Source organism: Ranitomeya variabilis, chromosome 3 (assembly GCF_051348905.1).
Source record: "Ranitomeya variabilis isolate aRanVar5 chromosome 3, aRanVar5.hap1, whole genome shotgun sequence".
Taxonomy (NCBI): Eukaryota; Metazoa; Chordata; class Amphibia; order Anura; family Dendrobatidae; genus Ranitomeya; species Ranitomeya variabilis.
Window position 1 is genome coordinate 655,207,283 of NC_135234.1, and position 25,935 is coordinate 655,233,217.

Sequence of the window (25,935 nt, forward strand, 5' to 3'; positions counted from 1 at the left end):
CGCCAGATCCAATAGTTGTCGCTCTTTCTCAATTTCAGGGGCAGCTTTTCCGGGATTTGGCACCCCAGGCGGAGAGCGCGGGTCTGGATTGTCCAGTCAAATTGTGGAACCTGCCGCGAGGGCCGTAGCGGAGTTGTTTACCAAATCGCTCGCGGACTCATCTTGGTCTCATTATAATCAGGCTTGGAGCCTGTGGGAATCCTGGATGTCAAGTTTGGATCCAGATATAGAGGAGGAGTATGGTTTGTTGTTGTTCCTCGGTCATCATTGGGAGGCAGGTTGGTCTGTTTCGCGTTTGAATAAGTTTTTGGCGGGGCTAGCATTCAACCTTAAATGCAGAGGGCGTAGGGATATAACGAAATCCTTTTTGGTTCGGCAAGTTGCTCGGGGTTGGAAAAAAGGGTGGAAGGCCTCAGACGGACGGCGTCCTGTGTCGTATGAGGTGCTTTCAGCTATTGGTCGGCAGTTGCAGGGGGTGTGTTTTTCCGAATGGGAAGTGGTTCTGTTCCGGGCAGCCTTTTCGTTGGCCTTCTTCGGGGCATTTCGGTTAGGAGAGTTGGTTAGCCCGTCCGTTAGTAAAAGAGGTACTTTATTAAGAGAAAACGTTGATGTGGAAGGGAACAGGGTGGTGGTGTTTGTTAAGGCCTCAAAGACGGACGTGTATGGGAAAGGGTGCAAAGTGTTGCTGTTCAGTGTTGAGGGATCCCCTTTATGCCCTGTGGCTTCAGTGAAGGAGTACTTGGCAAAGGGCGGTGCGTTGGATGAGCCATTGTTGGTGCATGAAAATGGGGCTTTCTTGTCCCGTTTTCAGTTTGTTTCGGTATTTAGGAAATGTTTGGTTGCAGCTGGCTTACCTGCAACTCAATATAGCGGGCATTCCTTCAGGATCGGGGCAGCGACTGAAGCCGCTAGGTTGGGCCTTGGAGAAGATGTGGTTAGGAGAATTGGGAGGTGGGAATCTTCAAGATTCCGGTCGTATGTTCGCCCAAACCTATTGTGAATTAGGGGCGGCTGTGGTGAGTTAATTGTTTGTTGCCTTTCTTTCTTTATTGCAGGGGCTGATCCGGTGCTCGTCTGGATCATGGGGCACTCGTATGTTGTGTGGGCTGCATTGCGTGCTGCAGTTCGCCCGGACGGTCGCCAATTGGGTCTTTCCCGAGACACAGTGACTTTACGATGGATCGGTAAAAGGGGTATGCTGTGGAAGGAATGGTTACCTGAATTCCATCGCTTTGTTAGACTGGATAGAGTACCAGAGATTGTGGTGATTCATCTAGGGGGTAATGATTTGGCTAAACGGTCTTGTAGGGAGCTGATTAAGGATATTAAATTTGATATCCTGCGGTTCTGGGTCATGTTTCCAAAAGTGTTGTTGGTGTGGTATGACATCATTCCGCGTAAAAATTGGCGAGGTGCTAGATCTCTTGAAGGGGTGAATAGGGCCCGGATCAAAATAAACAGGGCTATATCTCGGTTCATGGTGAGGAATAGTGCGTTGGCCGTGAGACATGTGGACTTGGAATCGGGGCAAGGAGCTTACTGGAGAGCCGATGGCGTGCACCTGAACGCGGTGGGAAATGACATGTGGTGTTTGGCTATCCGCAGTGGCATTGAATTAAGCCTGAAGGTGTGGAGGGACATGAATGGCTAAGGTGTCAGGCCATTCGTGTTTTTGGCGGGGGTGGAGGTCCTCGAGGTCGGTGGAAATGGTAAATGGTGGTTTAATGGGGGGGGGATCTTGAGAGGTCCTGGACCCCCCATGAGAGAATTTAACAAGGCGCGGTCCGGTTATCCCGCGTGAGGTGGATTTATGGGCCCCTGGCATGGGGGTGGGTTCGGTGGACCAGGATTGGTTATCTGTCCCTGAGCTGGTGCTTTACGGCTGGGGGTAAGACTTATCCTGGGCTGGACATTGTGGAATTTGGGATGCTGAGTTTTATAACTTTAGGGCCTCGAGGACCGCCCCTCCTATCCTGGGTTGTTATAAAAGTTCTGTTATATTTTATTTTAATAAAATGGCTGCTGTGGCCAATTAAATCCAACATTTGTCTCAGTCTATTAATTTGTGTGCGATCTAATTTTTATTCTTTAGGCTGTTTTTGGGGCCTATTTAAGGGAATTGGGTGAATTTTCCAGATCACGGAACTCACGTATACCCTATGTCAAGAAAGGCCGTACTGGGGGGCCCACGGCACTTAAGGGGAGGCCGCCATGACGGGGTTACGTGGGACCTGGGGAGCTGGAGCAGTTTTTGATGGGTGTATATAGTTAAGGGTTAATTGGAATATGAGGAGGTGGCTTAATGGCATTTTTTGAATGTAGTGGGCGGAGCTGGGGGGTCTGCGGGGAGGGGGCACATAAAAGGGGGCACACTCCTCACGCAGGCATCCATTTTAGGTACCTGCGTGACAAGTGAGGAATCTCCCACCCACCCTCCCTTGTTTGGTTAGAGTAATGGGGGAGAAGTCGACCCGCGAGGGTTTTTTGTGTACTCTTTAAAGAGGTGCCTAAATGTATTTGTTGTTTTGTGAATGTTGTCACGGCAGTTTGGCGGGGGTGGAGGTCCTCGAGGTCGGTGGAAATGGTAAATGGTGGTTTAATGGGGGGGGGATCTTGAGAGGTCCTGGACCCCCCATGAGAGAATTTAACAAGGCGCGGTCCGGTTATCCCGCGTGAGGTGGATTTATGGGCCCCTGGCATGGGGGTGGGTTCGGTGGACCAGGATTGGTTATCTGTCCCTGAGCTGGTGCTTTACGGCTGGGGGTAAGACTTATCCTGGGCTGGACATTGTGGAATTTGGGATGCTGAGTTTTATAACTTTAGGGCCTCGAGGACCGCCCCTCCTATTCTGGGTTGTTATAAAAGTTCTGTTATATTTTATTTTAATAAAATGGCTGCTGTGGCCAATTAAATCCAACATTTGTCTCAGTCTATTAATTTGTGTGCGATCTAATTTTTATTCTTTAGGCTGTTTTTGGGGCCTATTTAAGGGAATTGGGTGAATTTTCCAGATCACGGAACTCACGTATACCCTATGTCATGTGAAATTAGCCTGAACCACATTCCAAAATATAGTGAGGACTCGGAGGACTGGTCTCATTCAAAACTGTATATCTTTCTTGCAGAACGAACTATGATACTTCCCGGTGGACAGGTTTCATGGCTGCCATTTAGTTTTGGTTTTGTTATGGTCATTTTCTTTACATCATTCTGGACTGGAGATAAACTGCCGATTAATCAATTCCTGCACCAGTACCATAAACCCACCTGGAAATGGAATATAAATGTCGTCTCAACTCAAGGTGCAGTATTTTCTTTATCTTCTGCTGAGATGCAGCATAATCAACAATGGATTGGTTTATTCAGTGGTTTTAAATACATTTTATTAGCATTTTTTTTACATGCATTTCCTTTCTTTTTGACAGTGTGACATTTTATGCAGGTATTGGTCCTCTGCAGATGACTTCAATGGAAACTGAGATGTAGTGCCCCAGAACTGCACTATGCAATATTTGGAACAGTCATGTTTTGGCCCAATACATTCAGAATTTTTCAGTGGTTTGCAGCTCCAGGTATCAGGTGAGGGTGTCAGGTATCGGACCCCCCACTGATCTGTTATTGAAGAACCCCTTTTGTACAAACCTTTTAGGTTTTATGTCTAAAAATATTATGACTATTTCACAAAAGACCACAAATAATGAATGATGTTAAATGGTAAAGATAATCTGTCACCAGGTTTTTCTTATGTAATATGAGAACACCATCAGCAGAGTTTCTGATAATAGTGATGTCTCCCTTACTGGTCTGTGTCAATACAATCAATGTTTTAACAACAGAAGATTATCACTAGAGGACAAGCTGTCCCGTGCCTCCTAGTCAAATCATGCCATGAACACTGAATAACAGCTTTCTGTCACTAAACAATGTACACAGATTAAAAAATGAGCTCTTCTACAGCTGCAGGAGAGAAAACTGTGATTCTATCATAACAGGTGCACCCAGTAGAATTGGGGTCTTGGTCTCTACCTCATGGTGCTGTCCGATTACAAAGCTAAAACCCGCTGACAGGTTCCCTTTAATACACAAGAGGTTAAATTCCCACATTGAGGTGATCTCACCTACTTCCAAGCAGTAAACATACCCTTCATATCTGAATTAGAAAGTGTGAAGATCTGAGGTTGTGGGTTGTAATAATTACCTAGGCAGGTTAAGGATGGGACTATTTTTTATTCCATACATCCATGGTTGTACAACAAATCCAGTTAGATGGCCAACATATAATGTCCTCAGTCCACACGTTCCCAATCTGAGATCAGTAGTTCCACTGGCCCCGTACCAGGTGATACCCACTGTCTCCCAACTTTTGGTTGGTCCACAGCTTTTGGTATCTCCAGCCGGTATAGTGTTCAGTCACAGCCTATGTTCCTCCAGATGATGGATATCATGACCGAAGCTCATGGATACCCCTCCAACCAACAATCCATCTCCAAAACTCTATAGTCCATCCATCCACCCCAGCTCAGATCTTCTCACATCAAAGTCACTTCAACAACTCCCTGATTCAGGGTATGTGCACACGTCAGGATTTCTTGCAGAAATTTTCCTGACAAAATCCAGACATTTCTGCCAGAAATCCGCATGCTTTTTTTTGGCGTTTTTTGCGCGTTTTTACGTGTTTTTTGTGCGGATTTTTTGCGGAATTTTTGCATTTTTTTCCAGACACTCCAATTTCATGGGAAATCCGAAAAAAATCCGCAAAAATAATTAACATGTTGCTTCTTTTTCCGAACTGCGTTTTTTTTGCGGAAAAAAGCACAACATTTGCACAAAAAATGCGGAATGCATTCTAAATGATAGGATGCATAATGTATGCGTTTTTTGTGCAGAATTATAGCGTTTTTATCGGGGAAATCCGCAAAAAAACCACAAAAAATCCTGAAGAAATCCTGACGTGTGCACATACCCTCAACCCATCTGCCTTTTTTCTCCCTCCCCCTTGAACATTTTCTTTAGTTCACAGAACAGAGCATATTCCATCACCTGAGGCTGATGTGAGCCCCCCTGTGGTGACTGCTCCCCTGGGTCTACTATCTCCATCCACACAAAGGGCCTAGGCTGGTAAAACAATGGAGTGATAGAATGAATGCTTTACATTTACCTTTAGAAATCTACTGTCTGGCCTTAAGGTACCGTCACATTAAGCAACGCTGCAGCGATATAGACAACGATGCCGATCGCTGCAGCGTCGCTGTTTCGTCGTTGTGTGGTCACTGGAGAGCTGTCACACAGACAGCTCTCCAGCGACCTACGATGCCGAAGTCCCCGGGTAACCAGGGTAAACATCGGGTTACTAAGCGCAGGGCCGCGCTTAGTAACCCGATGTTTACCCTGGTTACCAGTGTAAATGTAAAAAAAACCAAACACTACATACTCACATTCCGGTGTCTGTCGCGTCCGCTTCTCTGCACTGTGTAAGCGCCGGCCCTAAAGCAGAGTGGTGACGTCACCGTTGTGCTCTGCTTTACGGCCAGCCGGCGCTGACACAGTGCAGGGAAGCGGACGCCGGGGGATGTGACAGACACCGGAATGTAAGTATGTAGTGTTTTTTTTTTTTACATTTACACTGGTAACCAGGGTAAACATCGGGTTACTAAGCGCGGCCCTGCCCTTAGTAACCTGATGATTACCCTGGTTACCAGTGAAGATATCGCTGAATCCGCGTCACTCACGCTGATTCAGCGATGTCAGCGGGTGATCCAGCGACAAAATAAGGTGCTGGCTTTCTAGCTCCGACCAACGATGTCACAGCAGGATCCAGATCGCTGCTGCGTGTCAAACACAACGATATCGCTATCCAGGACGCTGCAACGTCACGGATCGCTATCATTATCGTTGTTAAGTTGTTCAGTGTGAAGGTACCTTTAGCTATACATAAATCTAGCCTGCTTGTCTCCTCTACTTACTGTCAGTGTATGTAAACATTGATTCCTGAGGATGGACTGAGGGGCAAGCAAATCACTAATAAAACACAGGAGGAAAATATCTAATAAAACACAACAAAACCAGTGCTCCGTGCTGGAAAAATTCTCCGCTCTACGTCCATTTGTCCTATAGTCATTAGTACACGGCCATATCCTCACAGAAAGCGTGAAAGCTTGGGCTAATCAAAGTTCTTTTTTTCCTTGTAGGAAAAGAAAATTAACTTGATGATTTCACTATTGCTGATTGTGTATTTTTGTTGTTGCAGTCAATAATGTGAGTGATATGCTTTCACACAAATTTCGAGTACTGTGTTGGGTTATGACAGCTCCAGCTCACTTAGAGTCTCGGACGATCCATGTAAAGAACACGTGGACTCGTCACTGCAATAAAATTTTATTCATGAGCTCCAGTACAAGTGAATCATTCCCAACCATTGGACTAGACACTAATGAAGGCAGAGATCAACTCTACTGGAAGACTATACGGGCTTTCCAATATATACACAAACATCATTTTCATGAAGCCGACTGGTTCTTAAAGGCAGATGATGACACCTACGTTGTGGTAGACAATTTGCGATGGATGCTTTCCAACTACACACCAAACCAGCCAATATACTTTGGCAAGCGCTTTAAACCTTTCATCAACCAAGGATATATGAGTGGTGGAGCCGGTTATATACTTAGCAAAGAAGCTTTGCAACGCTTCATAGAGGGCTTCAGGACAGGGGTTTGTACTCACAGATCCTCTGTTGAAGATTTGGAACTGGGTGATTGTATGGAGAAAATGGGAGTGATACCTGGTGATACAAGGGATAGTGAAAAAAGAGAGAGCTTCCATCCATTCACACCTGAGTTTCATATGACTGGACATTTTCCTGTGGGTACATCTTACAATCAGTACTGTTTTTATCCCATCATAGAGGTACGTCTGATTTACAGATCATATAAATTTTTAAAATCTGCCCATCCATATTGGATGATTCATGAAATGTATCTAAGAAAAACATTGTGAGAGTTTAGAAAAACATTCAAGGTTGCTGGTTGATAAATAGTGAAAGATTAGAAGATGGTAAGGAATATTTTGCACACAAAAAGCACACATAGGAAATGTGCATGAAAAATGTTTCAATCTTGTGCAACGTGTATGACAGTTTTGTACTAAGATGGGGTAAGACTAAACAACTTGCAGTTATGTTAAATGGGAGTTAGGTCTGGACTTTAGCCATTCAAACACATGAATATGCTTTGATCTAAACCAGGAGTCTCAAACACAAGGACCGCGGGCCGCATGTGGCCCCTGGGGATGCTTCATGGGACAAATTACTACAAAATGTTTGCCAGAATTACTATATCATGCTTGTAATTGTAAGAAAATATTACTGCTTGTGGCCAATTGGGGTAAACAAAATTATAAAAATGTAAAAAAAAAATATCAAAATAAAGCATGAAAAAATATATTGCCACTAAAAATGCTATTTATATATAAACTAAAGTAAACCAAAAAAATATTTATATCCCTACCCAAAACAACCCAAGCTATAAAACTGTACCATAACTCATACGATGAATGCTATTTAAAAAAATAAAGTAAACACACCAAAAATGTTTTAAAAAATTATCAAAAGGTGTATAGAAAAAAAATTATATAACTAAAAAAGTCACTTTGTCCAGCAAAGAAACTACTCCCCCTCTACCCACCCCGCCCCAAATAAAAAAAATTTCTACGTGTGGCCCATATATCCAGGCGAGTTTGAGACCCCTGATCTAAATCATTTCATTGTAGCTCTGGCAGTATGCTTAGCATTGTTTTCCTGCTGAAAGTTGAACCTACACCCCAGTCTTTTGCAGGCTCTAATAGGTTTTCCTCCAGGATTGCCCTATATTTAGCTCCATCCATTTTCCCATCAATGCCAAATAGCTTCCCTGCCCATGCTGAAGAAAAGCATCCCTACAGCATGATGCTGCCACCACCATATTTGACAGTAGAGATGGTGTTTTTACGTTGATGTGCAGTGTTAACTTTCCACCACACAGAGCATTTTGCATGTAGCCCAAAAAGTTCTACTTTGTTCTCATCTGACCAAAGCTCATTCTTCTTATAGCTTGTTTTCAAAAATTGCTTTCTTCTTGGTATTCATCCATAAAGGCTAGATTTGTGGAGTATATGACTAAGGCTAGAGTCACACTAGAGCATAATATGGACGAGTGCTATGCGATAAAAAATCGCATAGCACACGGACCAATGTTAATCTGTGGGGCAGTTCTTATCATCCGTTGTTTTCTCGGCCGTATTATACATGCGAGACAAATTGCAGCATCGCACCCATAGACTTTCATTGGCGAGTCTCGGCCGTAATACGGTGCAAATCGCAGCATGCTGCAATTTCTCTCGCATGTATAATACGGCCGAGACTCGCCAATGAAAGTCTATGGGTGCGAGAAAAACTCGCACACCACACGGACCATCAGCGTGACTTGCAAGAAATATGCACTGGTGTTCAATAGAAAAGCCGGCAATTCAGTGTGGTGTAATGTAAAATCACACCGACAGCTTACAATAGATTAGATAAAATTAATGTCTACACATAGTATAGCAATAGAGCAAAAAAGTGAAACATACGTTGGGGGCTCTGTTGGATCTCTTTTGTGTCATCCACCCTATTTGGTGTCAGCTGCTGGTAAGCGCCATATTACAGTTATTTACTTGGATGACAACATGGTCGTATTGGGTTAGCGCTTTATTTATAGCGCTGCCTACTTTATCTGGTGCTAGCTGTAGGGAAGTGCTATCTTATAGGTATTTATTTAAAAACCATACTGTTGCACTATATTAGCACCTAATGTGGGGTGTATGAGTATGACACTCATGATCTTTCATGTCATCCTTTTGTAATTTTTATTATGTGTCATACTTTATAATATTCTCACAATAAAATATCTTTCTAAACCTAAGTACTCCTTCTTCCTCCAAGTTTCTCTAGATGCTATATGGAGCTGGGTTTTTTTCTTGTCCTCTTTTTGAGGCTTAGTTTTGCACAACTTTGTGCATGGTATTAAGACAATGTGGTTATCTGGTATGTGTCTCATATATATATATACACTCACCGGCCACTTTATTAGGTACACCATGCTAGTAACGGGTTGGACCCCCTTTTGCCTTCAGAACTGCCTCAATTCTTCGTGGCATAGATTCAACAAGGTGCTGGAAGCATTCCTCAGAGATTTTGGTCCATATTGACATGATGGCATCACACAGTTGCCGCAGATTTGTTGGCTGCACATCCCTGAACCGTTGATACAAGGCAGGATGGATCCATGCTTTCATGTTGTTTACGCCAAATTCTGACCCTACCATCCGAATGTCGCAGCAGAAATCGAGACTCATCAGACCAAGCAACGTTTTTCCAATCTTCTACTGTCCAATTTCGATGAGCTTGTGCAAATTGTAGCCTCAGTTTCCTGTTCTTAGCTGAAAGGAGTGGTACCCGGTGTGGTCTTCTGCTGCTGTAGCCCATCTGCCTCAAAGTTCGACGCACTGTGCGTTCAGAGATGCTCTTAGGCCTACCTTGGTTGTAACGGGTGGCGATTTGAGTCACTGTTGCCTTTCTATCAGCTCGAACCAGTCTGCCCATTCTCCTCTGACCTCTGGCATCAACAAGGCATTTCCGCCCACAGAACTGCCGCTCACTGGATTTTTTTTCTTTTTCGGACCATTCTCTGTAAACCCTAGAGATGGTTGTGCGTGAAAATCCCAGTAGATCAGCAGTTTCTGAAATACTCAGACCAGCCCTTCTGGCACCAACAACCATGTCACGTTCAAAGGCACTCAAATCACCTTTCTTCCCCATACTGATGCTCGGTTTGAACTGCAGGAGATTGTCTTGAGCATGTCTACATGCCTAAATGCACTGAGTTGCCGCCATGTGATTGGCTGATTAGAAATTAAGTGTTAACAAGAAGTTGGACAGGTGTACCTAATAAAGTGGCCAGTGAGTGTATATCTATAATATAACGCTGGGAGCGTCACTCTGTCTGAAGCCTTTATAGACTGCGCAAGCGCAAGCGCCGGCGCAGTCTGGACCCCACAGAGTGACGCTCCCAGGAGATCGCGGTATGCGTAAGCACTGAACGCACACCGCGATCTCCAACGGAGAAGCAGGGACGAGCCAGGAGGGTGAGTATATTTACCTGTCCCGTTCCACTGCTGCGCGCTGCTCCATCCTCCACCTCCTCTGCCTGCGACGTTCAGTGCAGAGGGCGCGATGACGCGCTTAATGCGCGCCGCCCTCTGACTGAACAGTCACAGGCAGAGGACCCCGGAAGACAGAGAGGCGTGCAGCAGTAGAATGGGGGACAGGTAAATATAGCAAGTGCCGGGGGCCTGAGCTACCGGCGACCCCGGCACCTGACCCCCACAGCGCGCCGGTGTCCCTGCCTGCTCAGGCCCCCAGCACTCGGTGCCCAGCACAGCCGCCCGCACTCTCAGCACCACCCCGCACAGCCGCCCGCACTCACCACCGCCACGCACAGCCGCCCGCACTCACCACCGCCACGCACAGCCGCCCGCACTCACCACCGTCACGCACAGCCGCCCGCACTCACCACCGCCACGCACAGCCGCCCGCACTCACCACCGCCACGCACAGCCACCCGCACTCTCAGCACCACCATGCACAGCCACCCACACTCACCACCGCCACGCACAGCCACCTGCACTCTCAGCACCACCACGCACAGCCGCCCGCACTCATCACCGCCACGCACAGCCACCCGCACTCTCAGCACCACCACGCACAGCCGCCCACACTCAGCACAGCCGACCGCATTCAGCACCGCCACGCACAGCCGCCCGCACTCAGCACCACCCCGCACAGCTGCCCGCACTCACCACTGCCACGCACAGCCGCCCGCACTCAGCACCACCACGCACAGCCGCCCGCACTCTCAGCACCGCCACGCACAGCCGCCCGCACTCAGCACCGCCACGCACAGCCGCCCGCACTCAGCACCGCCACACACAGCTGCCCGCACTCAGCACCGCCACGCACAGCCGCCCGCACTCACCACCGCCACGCACAGCCGCCCGCACTCAGCACAGCCGACCGCATTCAGCACCGCCACGCACAGCCGCCCGCACTCAGCACCGCCACGCACAGCCACCCGCACTCACCACCGCCACGCACAGCCGCCCGCACTCAGCACAGCCGCCCGCATTCAGCACCGCCACGCTCAGCCGCCCGCACTCACCATCGCCACGCACAACCGCCCGCACTCAGCACAGCCGCCCGCACTCACCACAGCCACTCACAGCCTCCCGCACTCAGCACAGCCTCCCGCACTCAGCACAGCCGCCAGCACTCAGCACAGCCACCCGCACTCAGCACAGCCGCCCGCACTCAGCACAGCCGCCCGCACTTAGCACTGCCACACACAGCCGCCCGCACTCAGCACCGCCACGCACAGCCGCCCGCACTCAGCACCACCACGCACAGCCGCCCGCACTCAGCACCGCCACGCACAGCCGCCCGCACTCAGCACCACCACGCACAGCCGCCCGCACTCACCACCGCCACGCACAGCCGCCCGCACTAACCACCGCCACGCACAGCCGCCCGCACTCAGCACAGCCGCCCGCACTCAGCACCACCACGCACAGCCGCCCGCACTCATCACCACCACGCACAGCCGCCCGCACTCAGCACAGCCGCCCGCACTCAGCACAGCCACGCACAGCCTCCCGCACTCAGCACAGCCTCCCGCACTCAGCACAGCCGCCGGCACTCAGCACAGCCGCCCGCACTCAGCACAGCCGCCCGCACTCAGCACAGCCACGCACAGCTGCTCGCACTCAGCACAGCCACGCACAGCCGCCGGCACTCGGCACAGCCGCCAGCACTCGGCACAGCCGCCCGCACTCGGCACAGCCGCCCGCACTCGGCACAGCCACCCGCACTCGGCATAGCCACCCGCACTCGGCACAGTAGAGCCGGAGAGAGAAAGATGGGAGCAACATATGGCAGAATGGAAACAGGAACAGGCAGAATGGGTGCAGCACATTACAACAGAATGGGGGCACAGGATGGGAGCAGCACATGACAGAATAAGGGAGCAGGATGGGAGCACCACATGACAGAATGATTGTGCACGATGGCAGCAGCACATGACAGAATGGGGGCGCACACATGACAGGATGGGGGTGCAGGATGGGAGCACATGACTGGATGGAGCGCAGGATGGGAGCACATGACAGAATGGGAGCAGCACATGACAGGATGGGAGCAGCACTTGACAGAATGGGGGCACAGGATGGGAGCAGCACATGACAGAATGGGGGCGCACACACATGACAGGATGGGGGTGTAGGATGGAGCAGCATATCACAGGATGGGGCGCAGGATGGGAGCACATGACAGGATGGAGACGCATGATGGAGCAGCACATAATAGGATGGGGGCGCAGGATGGAACAGCACATGACAGGATGGGGATGCAGGATGGAGCACCACATGACAGGATGGGGGCGCAGGATGGAGCAGCACGTGACAGGATGGAGACCATATACCAATATAAATGCTATATATATACATATATATGTCAGTGATACACACATACTGTATATATATATATATACCACAGACCACTGTACTGCACTGAACGCACACCGCGATCTCCAACGGAGAAGCAGGGACGAGCCAGGAGGGTGAGTATATTTACCTGTCCCGTTCCACTGCTGCGCGCTGCTCCATCCTCCACCTCCTCTGCCTGCGACGTTCAGTTCAGAGGGCACGATGACGCGCTTAATGCGCGCCGCCCTCTGATTGAACAGTCACAGGCAGAGGACCCCGGAAGACAGAGAGGCGCGCAGCAGTGGAATGGGGGACAGGTAAATATAGCAAGTGCCGGGGGCCTGAGCTACCGGCGACCCCGGCACCTGACCCCCACAGCGCGCCGGTGTCCCTGCCTGCTCAGGCCCCCAGCACTCGGTGCCCAGCACAGCCGCCCGCACTCTCAGCACCACCCCGCACAGCCGCCCGCACTCACCACCGCCACGCACAGCCGCCCGCACTCACCACCGTCACGCACAGCCGCCCGCGCTCACCACCGCCACGCACAGCCGCCCGCACTCACCACCGCCACGCACAGCCACCCGCACTCTCAGCACCACCATGCACAGCCACCCGCACTCACCACCGCCACGCAAAGCCACCTGCACTCTCAGCACCACCACGCACAGCCGCCCGCACTCATCACTGCCACGCACAGCCACCCGCACTCTCAGCACCACCACGCACAGCTGCCCGCACTCAACACCGCCACGCACAGCCGCCCGCACTCAGCACCACCACGCACAGCCGCCCGCACTCTCAGCACCGCCACGCACAGCTGCCCGCACTCACCACCGCTACGCACAGCCGCCCGCACTCAGCACCGCCACGCACAGCCGCCCGCACTCACCACCGCCACGCACAGCCGCCCGCACTCAGCACAGCCGCCCGCATTCAGCACCGCCACGCTCAGCCGCCCGCACTCACCATCGCCACGCACAGCCCCCCGCACTCAGCACAGCCGCCCGCACTCACCACAGCCACGCACAGCCTCCCGCACTCAGCACAGCCTCCCGCACTCAGCACAGCCGCCGGCACTCAGCACAGCCACCCGCACTCAGCACAACCGCCCGCATTCAGCACAGCCGCCCGCACTCAGCACTGCCACGCACAGCCGCCCGCACTCAGCACCGCCACGCACAGCCGCCCACACTCAGCACCACCACGCACAGCCGCCCGCACTCAGCACCGCCACGCACAGCCGCCCGCACTCAGCACCGCCACGCACAGCCGCCCGCACTCACCACCACCACGCACAGCCGCCCGCACTAACCACCGCCACGCACAGCCGCCCGCACTCAGCACCGCCACGCACAGCCGCCCGCACTCATCACCACCACGCACAGCCGCCCGCACTCAGCACAGCCGCCCGCACTCAGCACAGCCACGCACAGCCTTCCGCACTCAGCACAGCCTCCCGCACTCAGCACAGCCTCCCGCACTCAGCACAGCCGCCGGCACTCAGCACAGCCACCGGCACTCAGCACAGCCGCCTGCACTTAGCACAGCCACGCACAGCCGCCCGCACTCAGCACAGCCACGCACAGCCGCTCGCACTCCGCACAGCCACGCACAGCCGCCGGCACTCGGCACAGCCGCCAGCACTCGGCACAGCCGCCCGCACTCGGCACAGCCGCCCGCACTCGGCACAGCCACCCGCACTCGGCACAGTAGAGCCGGAGAGAGAAAGATGGGAGCAACATATGGCAGAATGGAAACAGGAACAGGCAGAATGGGTGCAGCACATTACAACAGAATCGGGGCACAGGATGGGAGCAGCACATGACAGAATGGGGGAGCAGGATGGGAGCACCACATGACAGAATGATTGTGCACGATGGCAGCAGCACATGACAGAATGGGGGCGCACACATGACAGGATGGGGGTGCAGGATGGGAGCACATGACTGGATGGAGCGCAGGATGGTAGCACATGACAGAATGGTAGCAGCACATGACAGGATGGGAGCAGCACATGACAGAATGGGGGCACAGGATGGGAGCAGCACATGACAGAATGGGGGCGCACACACATGATAGGATGGGGGTGTAGGATGGAGCAGCATATCACAGGATGGGGGCGCAGGATGGGAGCACATGACAGGATGGAGACACATGATGGAGCAGCACATAATAGGATGGGGGCGCAGGATGGAACAGCACATGACAGGATGGGGATGCAGGATGGAGCACCACATGACAGGATGGGGGCGCAGGATGGAGCAGCACGTGACAGGATGGGAGAGCAAGATGGGAGCAGCACATACCAGGATGGAGACCATATACCAATATAAATGCTATATATATACATATATATGTCAGTGATACACACATACTGTATATATATATATATATATATATATATATATATACAGTAGACAAGAGGTCCCCAACCTTTTTTGCACCAGGGACCGGCTTTAAGCAAGACCAGTTTTCCATGGCCCGGTGGGGGTGGGGCAGGGGCGGGGCTTTGGTCATATGGCCCCTCCCCCTCCAACTCAAAGCTAGCAGGAGGGGAAGGAGCACTGGACACACATGACCTGCTTGTCCCTGCTTCTGCCTGAGCAGCGCTGTATGGGGAGGATGCTGGCGGGACCTCGGTGTACAGCGCTGCTAAGTAGCAGCATTGTACATTGAGCGTCAGTGTATACAGCGCTGCTGCTTAGCAGCGCTACACACTGAACACCGGTACCGGGAGCCGCGTCACTGAAGCCAGTCTGCTGCCCCAGCACGCCCCACATAACATGTTCTGCCGGGGGCGTGTCAGTGAGGAGAGCCTGCTGCCCCACCCCGTCAGGAACACACCATGCTGCGCAGGAGGGCCGCGTCACTAAGACCCGCCCCGTGACGTACAACAGGTACCATGCTGTGCTGTGGAGGGCTGCGTCACTAATACCCGCCCGACGCCCCACCCCGTCCTGCATAATATTCTCTGCCAGGAGCTGCGAGCTGTCACGGCTACGGCAGAAAACATTATAAATCCACACAGTGCGAGCTCTGACCAGGCGCAGGGCCGTGGAGCTAGCTGTCAGCGGCGCCGCAGACCGGCTGAAAAACCCCAACGGCCCGGTCCTGGTCCGCGGACCGGCGGTTGGGGACCTCTGCAGTAGACTACCTACCCGGTGACTACCTCTTGAAGCTCATCAAAAGAATGTCAAGAGTGTGCAAGAAAAATATTTAGAATTGAGAGTCCTCAGTGGTTGATACCTTTTAGAAGAGTGTGCAAAGCAGTCATCAAAGCAAAAGGTGGCTACTTTGAAGAACCTAGAATATAAGACATAAATTCAGTTGTTTCACACTTTTTTGTTAAGTATATAATTCTACATGTATTTATTCATAGTTTTGATGCCTTCAGTGTGAATGTACAATTTTCATAGTCATGAAAATACAGAAAAATCTTTAAATGAGAAGGTGTGTCCAAACTTTTGGTCTGTACTGTATATATGTATATATATATATATATATATATATATATATATATAGATATATAGACTATATATATGTTTGCACGAATATTTGAGGCCATGGATCCAGTATATGTGCATTTTGCAAGCCGGTGAGAAAATCTCGCCATACGGATGACATACGGATGTCACTCGGATACTTTAATGAGAAAAAATCACATCCTCGCATTTTGCATGGATGACATGTCGATCACTGTTCGGGAAGATTTCTGCGAATCTCGGCCGTGAAAAACGGACCGATTTTTTGTACTTTATGTGTGACTCCAGCCTAATAGTTGTTCTGGGGACAGATTCATGGGAATCAGGATGTCAGTTTAGGTGAACGTCCATGTCTTGTTAGGTTTGCAGTTTTGCCATTCTCCTTCCATTTTTGGATGATGAATTGAACAGTGTACCATGAGATGTTCAGAGCTTTGGCTAATTTTTTATAACTTAACCCTGCTTTATACTTCTCTACAACTTTATTGATGACTTGTCTGGTATGGTTCTTGGTTTTCATGAAACTGTTTGATCCTTAATGCTCTCAAACAAACCTCTGAGGCCTTTACAGAGCAACTGTAGTTATGTTGAAAATAAACTATACACAGGTGGACTCAATTTACTAATGATGTGACTTCTGGAGGCAATAAGCCACTCAGGGTTTTATTTAGAGGTATGAGACTACAGAAGGTTAAATACAATTAAGGTTAAATACAATTTTCAGATTTATGTTTTAAAATATTTAGAAAACCATGTATAGTTTTGCTTACACATCACAAATACTTGCTACTTTGTGCTGGTATATCGTATAAAATTCCAATAAAATACATTTAAGTTTGCAGGTGAAATGTGGAAAAATCTGGAAAAGATCACAGGGTATGAATACTTTTTTAAGGCACTGTATGTGACTACTAACATATGTGTATCTACCTGTATTATACATCTGAATCCTTTCTATGGAAACCAATGGCTTCTATATTTATAATTTCATAGTTTTTAAAGTTGAATGTAGACTTAAATCCAACAAGTTTAACCTATAGTCTAGCATGTTGGTCCAGAGTAAGACGAAAACCCCATTGGGCAGACACCAATAGCTTCATATTAGTGGAAAAATTCCTTCCTCACTCCACATACAGCAATCAAACTAGCTCTCTGGATCATCGCCCATCACTGAATCTGATGCTGAAAATAACCAGAAATACTAAATTTGTCAACAAAGGCATCCGGAAACTTCTTGAATTTTAGTAGTGGATCAACTATTACAACATCATGCAGCAAAGAGTTACATAGTCTTGTCATGCAAATCTGTGCCTCTTTTAATGCATCCCATTATTTTATTTAGCTTGGCAGCAGTCGCCTGATACTGATCACTAAAGTGGAGTTTGCCATACACCCAAGCTTTTACACTGATAGTTTTACCCAGTGTTTTACAATTTAGTACATGATTCTACATTTTATTTCCTCTGTCCAAGTGCAAAACCTTACATTTATCTACATTAAACTTCAATTGCCATTTCTCAGCCTAAGCCTACAAGTTATATTAATCCTTCTATAAAATTAAATTTTACTCCTATGTGTTGATTACTCTGCAGAGTTTAGTATCATCTGCAAAAATTATGATTTTACTCTGTGTGCTCCATACAAGGTTATTAATAAACATGTTAAAAAGTAGAGGGCCCAATACTGACCCCTGTAGTTCCCCCCACTGTTAACTGTGACCCAATCTGATAACATCCACTGCGTTTCCCTGGTCCAGTCTGAAACTTACCTCCTCATAGAAGCTGATCAGATTATTTTGACAGGACTGATTCATAAAACCGTGTTGAAGCTTGGTCATGAGGTTACCCTCAAGGATTTTACCAACTGTAGAGGTTAAACTAACCGTTTATATTTTCCAGGCTCGGATTTTGTCCCCTTTTGACTATTGGCAGTGCATTTGCCGTGTGTCAATCCTGTGGTACAGACCCTGTTATTATAGGTTTGCTGAATATTAAAAATAATGGTCTGTCTATCATGGTACTTAAAGGGAAGGTGATGCATTTTTTTTATTATTTTTGAAATAAACATTTTTTACATATCATATTAATGGGTTTTTTATAAATTTTTAATACAACCACTGGGGGGCTCCATTTTACTTTGCAGGTTTGTAAGGATCGCTGCACGACACTTACAGTCTGCAAATATGGAAGTCGCTTGGCATAGGAGACAGAGGTCGGATGCCTGCCCTATCTCCAACACTGTAGTCACATCAGCTGTGAACTGGGCCTTTTTATTGTAGCCCAGCTCTATCCACGGAGCTTCATGTACCCTCTATCGCCAGGATCTGTAACCAGAAGCTGTACTGTAAACTTCAGGTATAACAGGTCCTGGGTTGCAAGGAGACCGGAGGAGCTGCGGACAGTAGTGAAGATTGTTGATCATGTGATGAGGGAGAGACATGAAATATGAGGGGGAGAGAGACATGGAATATGAGGAGAGAGACACGGAATATGAGGGGAAGAGAGACATGGAATATGAGAAGGAGAGAGACATGGAATATGAGGGGAAGAGAGACATGGAATATGAGGGGGAGACTTGAAATGTGATGGGGGAGAGACATGGAATATGATGGGAAAAGATCTGGAATATGAAGAGGATAGAGACATGAAATATAAGGGGAGAGAGACATGGCATATGATGGGGAGGAGAAATGGAATTTGATGGGGGAGAGACATTTTCATATTCCATGTCTCTCTCCACCCCTCATAATCTGTCTCTCTCCTCTTCATACTCCATGTCTCCCCCCTGATATTCCATGTATATTTTCCCCTCATATTCCATGTCTCTCACCTTCATATTCCATGTCTCTTCTCCTAATATTCCATGTATCTTTCACACTCATATTCCATGTCTCTCCCCCTGTATGCTGGGTCCACTTCTATCGGATCACTAGTGTAATGTGTGACACTGCTCTGTCCACTTCTGTGGGAGCAGTGGTGTAATGTGTGACCCTACTCCATCCACTTCTAAAGAAGCAGTGGTTGTAATGTGTGACACTGCTCTGCCCACTTTATGAGTGCAGTGGTGTAATGTGTTAACTCGTTTCATCCACTTATATGGGAGTAGTAATATAGTGGACGGAGCAGAGTCACACATTACACCAGTGCTCACATGGAACTAGACGGAACGGGTTCACACATTACATACATTAGATACTGCGTATCTAATCCAGTCTTGTGTGATAGACTGAGCTGAGCTCAATATCTAATCCCATCATGTAATACATTACACTGAGTCCTGTATCTAATCCCAGGATGTTTTACTCTAAGCGTATCTGACATGATACACTTCACGTATGTAACCCCTAGCTTATGATACATCGAGCAGAACCAACTAACAGAATCTGCTCTGCTGGCCGTCCTCGGTGACACTGTCTACAGTACTTGTCAGTATTAATTTGCAGTCACGAGCAACACGGCTCCACACGGTGATCCTAAACTTCATGCTTTCTTATCCTTTTACAAGCACCCAGCAAGGGAGGAGAGGAGACATCGCACATCTGTGAGCAGACCTGCCCATATTTACCGCAGTCATAATGTGAGCTAGTTGTATACTAGGTTTTCATGGCAAATTACAGCAGCTGGTGAAAGCAGTGACATCATTGTTATTGCATTGCTCATTGCTCCTCCCTGTACCTACCATTCTGTAGGCCACAGTCCTAATGCGACTTACAGTTTACAGAGACGGGCAGTGCAGGAAGACCGTGTCTCTCTGCTCTGCCACACCGCGCATGCCAATACAGTAAGGTTGTGTGCCCACGTTCAGGATTTGTAGCATTTTTTAGCGTTTTTTTGTCAGGTTTCTGCTGCAAAAATGCAAAAAAAAAAGCTTACATTAAGCACTGCTTTATCAGAATGCAATCAGCAATTTTTGCGCCCATGCTGCGCTTTTTTTTTTAGCAAAAAAAAAGCACTGAGGAAAAAGACGCAGCAAGTTCATTAATTTTGCAGAAAATCTCCGGATCTGCCACTATATAATATAGTAAATATCCAAGAAAATAGAACCAAAACGGAAGCTTTGTGCCAATAAAAAACATGAATTTTATTAATAATACATTAAAAATTCTGGTAAAGTCCAAATGTCAATCAGTGGAGAAACATAAGACAAAATATACTGTCTGCTGAGGAAATACATGTATAGATACACCTATCCAACATAAAGTGTTCCCTAATAAATAGAGCCCAGTAGAGAAAAAAAAAATATATAGATAGTTCAAGCAAATAATAACCTAAGTGCTAGAATGAACAATATTCCATATATGTGGGCTAAATAGAAATGCCTGGGTCAACGCTGCATGTCACATATAAACTGGGGCTACAAGACATATATAATAGAATAAAGAGGTATATTAACCTAAAAAAGAGTAAATAAGCCCTAAAAAAGTTGAAAGTAGTGTCACTGTATATAACTCAACATACTGACCACCTAGTAATGCTCAGATATAAGGCATAATGAAAGGTATATAGGATAATGCCACTATGTATATCAATATACTGACCACATGATAGATAATGCACAAACATTGAACTATCTATATATATATTTTTTTCTCTACTGGGCTCTATTTATTAGGGAACACTTTATGTTGGATAGGTGTATCTACAGGTCCTTCTCAAAAAATTAGCATATAGTGTTAAATTTCATTATTTACCATAATGTAATGATTACAATTAAACTTTCATATATTATAGATTCATTATCCACCAACTGAAATTTGTCAGGTCTTTTATTGTTTTAATACTGATGATTTTGGCCTACAACTCCTGATAACCCAAAAAACCTGTCTCAATAAATTAGCATATCAAGAAAAGGTTCTCTAAATGACCTATTACCCTAATCTTCTGAATCAACTAATTAACTCTAAACACATGCAAAAGATACCTGAGGCTTTTAAAAACTCCCTGCCTGGTTCATTACTCAAAACCCCCATCATGGGTAAGACTAGCGACCTGACAGATGTCAAGAAGGCCATCATTGACACCCTCAAGCAAGAGGGTAAGACCCAGAAAGAAATTTCTCAACAAATAGGCTGTTCCCAGAGTGCTATATCAAGGCACCTCAATGGTAAGTCTGTTGGAAGGAAACAATGTGGCAGAAAACGCTGTACAACGAGAAGAGGTGACCGGACCCTGAGGAAGATTGTGGAGAAGGACCGATTCCAGACCTTGGGGAACCTGAGGAAGCAGTGGACTGAGTCTGGTGTGGAAAGGCGTGTGCAGGAAATGGGCTACAGGTGCCACATTCCCCAGGTAAAGCCACTTTTGAACCATAAACAGCGGCAGAAGCGCCTGACCTGGGCTACAGAGAAGCAGCACTTGACTGTTGCTAAGTGGTCCCAAGTACTTTTTTCTGATGAAAGCAAATTTTGCATGTCATTCGGAAATCAAGGTGCCAGAGTCTGGAGGAAGACTGGGGAGAAGGAAATGCCAAAATGCCTGAAGTCCAGTGTCAAGTACCCACAGTCAGTGATGGTGTGGGGTGCCATGTCAGCTGCTGGTGTTGGTCCACTGTGTTTCATCAAGGGCAGGGTCAATGCAGCTAGCTATCAGGAGATTTTGGAGCACTTCATGCTTCCATCGGCTGAAATGCTTTATAGAGATGAAGATTTCATTTTTCAGCACGACCTGGCACCTGCTCACAGTGCCAAAACCACTGGTAAATGGTTTACTGACCATGGTATTACTGTGCTCAATTGGCCAGCCAACTCTCCTGACCTGAACCCCATAGAGAATCTGTGGGATATTGTGAAGAGAAAGTTGAGAGACGCAAGACCCAACACTCTGGATGAGCTTAAGGCCGCTATTGAAGCATCCTGGGCCTCCATAACATCTCAGCAGTGTCACAGGCTGATTGCCTCCATGCCACGCCGCATTGAAGCAGTCATTTCTGCCAAAGGATTCCCAACAAAGTATTGAGTGCATAACTGAACATTATTATTTGATGGTTTTTTTGTTTGTTATTAAAAAACACTTTTATTTGATTGGACGGGTGAAATATGCTAATTTATTGAGACAGGTTTTTTGGGTTATCAGGAGTTGTAGGCCAAAATCATCAGTATTAATACAATAAAAGACCTGACAAATTTCAGTTGGTGGATAATGAATCTATAATATATGAAAGTTTAATTGTAATCATTACATTATGGTAAATAATGAAATTTAACACTATATGCTAATTTTTTGAGAAGGACCTGTATAATATAGTAGCGGGAAGCTCCGGAAAAATGCACGAAAAAAAAACGCGATAAAAAGGCAAGCGGATTTCCTGCAAAAGGAGCCTGGTTTTGTTCAGGAAAATTCTGCTAACATTCTGCAACGTGGGCACATAGCCTAAAAGGTACAGTGCCTTGCAAAAGTATTCGGCTCCCTGGAACTTTTCAACCTTTTCCAACATATCATGCTTCAAACATAAAGATACCAAATGTAAATTTCTGGTGAAGAATTAACAGCAAGTGGAACACAGTTGTGAAGTTGAACGAAATTTATTGGTTATTTTAAATTTTTGTGGAAAATAAAAAACTGAAAAATGCGGCGTGCAATATTATTCAGCTCCTTTACTTTCAGTGCAGCAAACTCACTCCAGAATTTCATTGTGGATCTTTGAATAATCCAGTGTTGACCTAAACGCCTAATGATGATAAATATAATCCACCTTTGTTTAGTCAAGTCTCCATATAAATGCACCTGCTCTGTGATAGTCTCAGGGTTCTGTTTGAAGCACAGAGAGCATCATGAAGACCAAGGAACACAAGAGGTAGATCAGTGATACTGTTGTGGAGAAGTTTAAAGCCGGATTTGGATACAAAATGATTTCCAAAACTTTAAACATCCCAAGGAGCACTATGCAAGCGATCGTGTTGAAATGTAGAGAGTATCTGTGGCACCCAGTAGTTCAGGTACCATAGTAGTGCTCCCTTCCTCTCTGGGAGGGTAGTGCTATGCCTGTAAACAAGAGGGATCTCTTTGGCAGGTAAATCACACACATAGCACCTTCTGAATCCAGGCCAGGAGGGGGAGCTCAAAACCCGGTTTTAGGGCAGCTTCCCTGGATAAAGATCCTGGTCTGGAGGTGGAGTGAGTTCAGTTTAGTCTGGAGCAGACAGTGAAGGGAAAGCAGCACAGAGGAGAAAATAGGGCTCAAGGAGGCTGCGAGTGGGCCTCCGAGGAGCCAGAGTGCAAAGACCGGGTACTGGGAGCCCGAGGCTGTGGGGAGCTCCAAGCCCCCATAACAGAACAGGAGGGCACAGAACTACACGTGTACTGCCCAAATTTAGTCTGTGGTACAGCAGCATCCTGGAGCCTGGACTGGAGACCCCAGAAGGAATGGCTCAAGCTGCCTGCCATACAGGCACTGTCCCAGGGCAGAAAAGGACCAGGACCTTGTTAGGACACTTAAGGCAGCAAGAGACTTATAGTGATCGCAAAGTGGAAGGCTCCCAACCTGACTTGCCAAGGGATTTCACTTGTTTCTGGGCTGCTGATATCCTGGATTGAGGCCTGCTACATCTTCAGTAAACCAGGTAAAGACTGCAACGCTGTGTCCTTTACTCATTGACTGGCATACACCATCATCGCCATACTCCTTAGGAGCCCTGGGGACCCAACTTTACCTGTGGGAAGTGTCACCATTATTGCTGCAACAACATCCCCCAGAGGACCCCTTTAAAGCAGTGTCGGTCCCCACTGACCGAACACCACAGGTGGCGTCACAACAGACTTTATCACAAATTCCCTTTAAAGACCATTCCCCTTTACAGTGAGTCCCAGGGCCACGGACCGGGTCTCAGCCACCATGACATCCCCTTTAAGACCGGACCCGGTACCGAGTACCCCGCTGTCCTGGTGGGCGACTCATATCATACCACTGCAAATTTACCAAGACCCGACCATCCCTCTAAACTTTCATCTCAAACAAGGAGAAGACTGATCAGGGATGCAGCCAAGAGGCCCATGATCACTCTGGATGAACTGCAGAGATCTACAGCTGAGGTGGGACAGTCTGTTCATAGGACAACAATCAGTGCACAAATCTTGCCTTTATGGAAGAGTGGCAAGAAGAAAGCCATTTCTCAAAGACATCCATAAAAAATGTCGTTTAAAGTTTGCAACAAGCCACCTGGGAGACACGCCAAAACATGTGGAAGAAGGTGCTCTGGTCAGATGAAACCAAAATCTAACTTTTTGGCAGCAATGCCAAATGATATGTTTGGCGTAAAGGCAACACAGCTCATCACCCTGAACACACCATCCCCACTGTCAAACATGATGGTGGCAGCATCATGGTTTGGGCCTGCTTTTCATCAGCAGGGACAGGGAAGATGATTAAAATTAATCGGAAGATGGATGGAGCCAAATACAGGACCATTCTTGAAGAAAACCTGTTGGAGTCTGCAAAAGACCTGAGACTGGGACTGAGATTTGTCTTCCAATAAGACAATGATCCCAAACATAAAGCAAAATCTAAAATGGAATGGTTCAGAAATAAACGTATCCAGGTGTTAGAATGGCCAAATCTAAAAACCAGACCTCAATCGAATCGAGAATCTGTGGAAAGAGCTGAAAACTGCTATTCACAAACGATCTCCATCAAACCTCACTGAGCTTGAACTGTTTGCCAAGGAAGAATGGGCAAGAATTTCAATCTCTCGATGTACAAAACTGATAGACATTTTGATCAAAAAATGTTACCTAAGTACCTCATGTTTTGTGTATATACCAATAGTGGAGCTAATGTATTCATTATTCCCAGTGTGCCAACACTGGCATTTTGCATGTTAGCCTTAATCATGGGCGTGCAGTTATAAGATGCACATAATTCATATGGAGGCGCAAGCCACTTAATAAATTTGGTGCATCTTATCAGTGGCGTGTGACTCCTTGCACCTCACCAGAAACTCGCCAGGAACTGGAGTAACATTTCTGGTGTAAACAATGACGGCACTTTTGCTGAATTTGATGGGTGTATCCCAATCGGCTTTTTACCTCTCCTGCCATTTTGGCATGAAAACCCAAGCGACAAAAAACTTTGTCTCAATTCCACGTTGCACAAAAATGTTGAGACTTTTCAAAGAGTTTTACATTTGTTTTTGGAAAAAGTTTAGTAAATTGGAGCCATAGTGTATGCTTACAATTTGTATATCGGCCACAGTGTACATGTGCACTTGCATATTAATTTAATACTATAGGTGTGAAGGCCCATTTTTATGTTTTTTTTTCTACTGAGTATGGAGTCTTACAGGCAATGATCCATGGAAGAAAAACATGCAAATTAGCTCTCTTACGAAATAGTCTCCGTAAAAAAAATACTAGGGTGTCACATGCAGCTCTCCAGGCTCTGCTTTACACTGGTGAGTGGTAAAAACCATGAAACGGGATGACTCTAGATGGTTTGGGTTCTGGTTTATCCTTGATCATTTTGCAAGGCTTCTTAAAAATCAGAAATTGACTTATAGGATAACATATAGATATGGAATTTTGTTTGAATGGATTTCAATTCTATTCAAATTTTACAAAAATCTGCACTCGGTAGAATTCCGATGTTTTGTAATTCGCTCTTCACGAATTCAGCAAAATGGAGGCCAGTTGCGGGTTCCATCTTGCTGAACAGTACAGTGTCATTGAAAAAAGTTTAAAAGAAAATATACTCACATCTTTGCTCACATTTCTGGCCACATCTGCCGCTCCCTGTCCGCTGTCCAGTCCTCCATATCTCACATTGTATCTCCGACCCGGTTCCCACTGTAGGCTCCCATATGCAAGCAAGCTCTCGAGTTCAATGCACATGCACAGGGCCACAACTTCTGCTGCTGGCACTGGAGCTCACTGAGCTTGTGTAGTTAACTCTGAGGCAAGCCCTTGGCTAAAGC

The 25,935-nt window shown here is 47.3% G+C and overlaps 1 protein-coding gene across 2 annotated transcripts in view; it reads left to right on the forward strand.

Moving 5' to 3' along the window:
- LOC143816858 (glycoprotein-N-acetylgalactosamine 3-beta-galactosyltransferase 1-A-like) overlaps positions 1–25,935 on the forward strand; it is a 153,316-nt gene that overhangs the window by 115,335 nt on the left and 12,046 nt on the right. The window contains exons 1-3 of one of the 2 annotated variants that reach the window (XM_077297779.1): positions 3,166–3,302; positions 3,426–3,579; positions 6,248–6,906. In XM_077297779.1, coding sequence (XP_077153894.1) covers positions 3,504–3,579; positions 6,248–6,906 — 735 coding nt within the window. In that variant the 5' untranslated portion in view covers positions 3,166–3,302; positions 3,426–3,503. Of the gene's footprint in view, positions 1–3,125; positions 3,303–3,425; positions 3,580–6,247; positions 6,907–25,935 lie in introns of those variants that run through there. The other variant, XM_077297778.1, reaches the window with a different exon arrangement.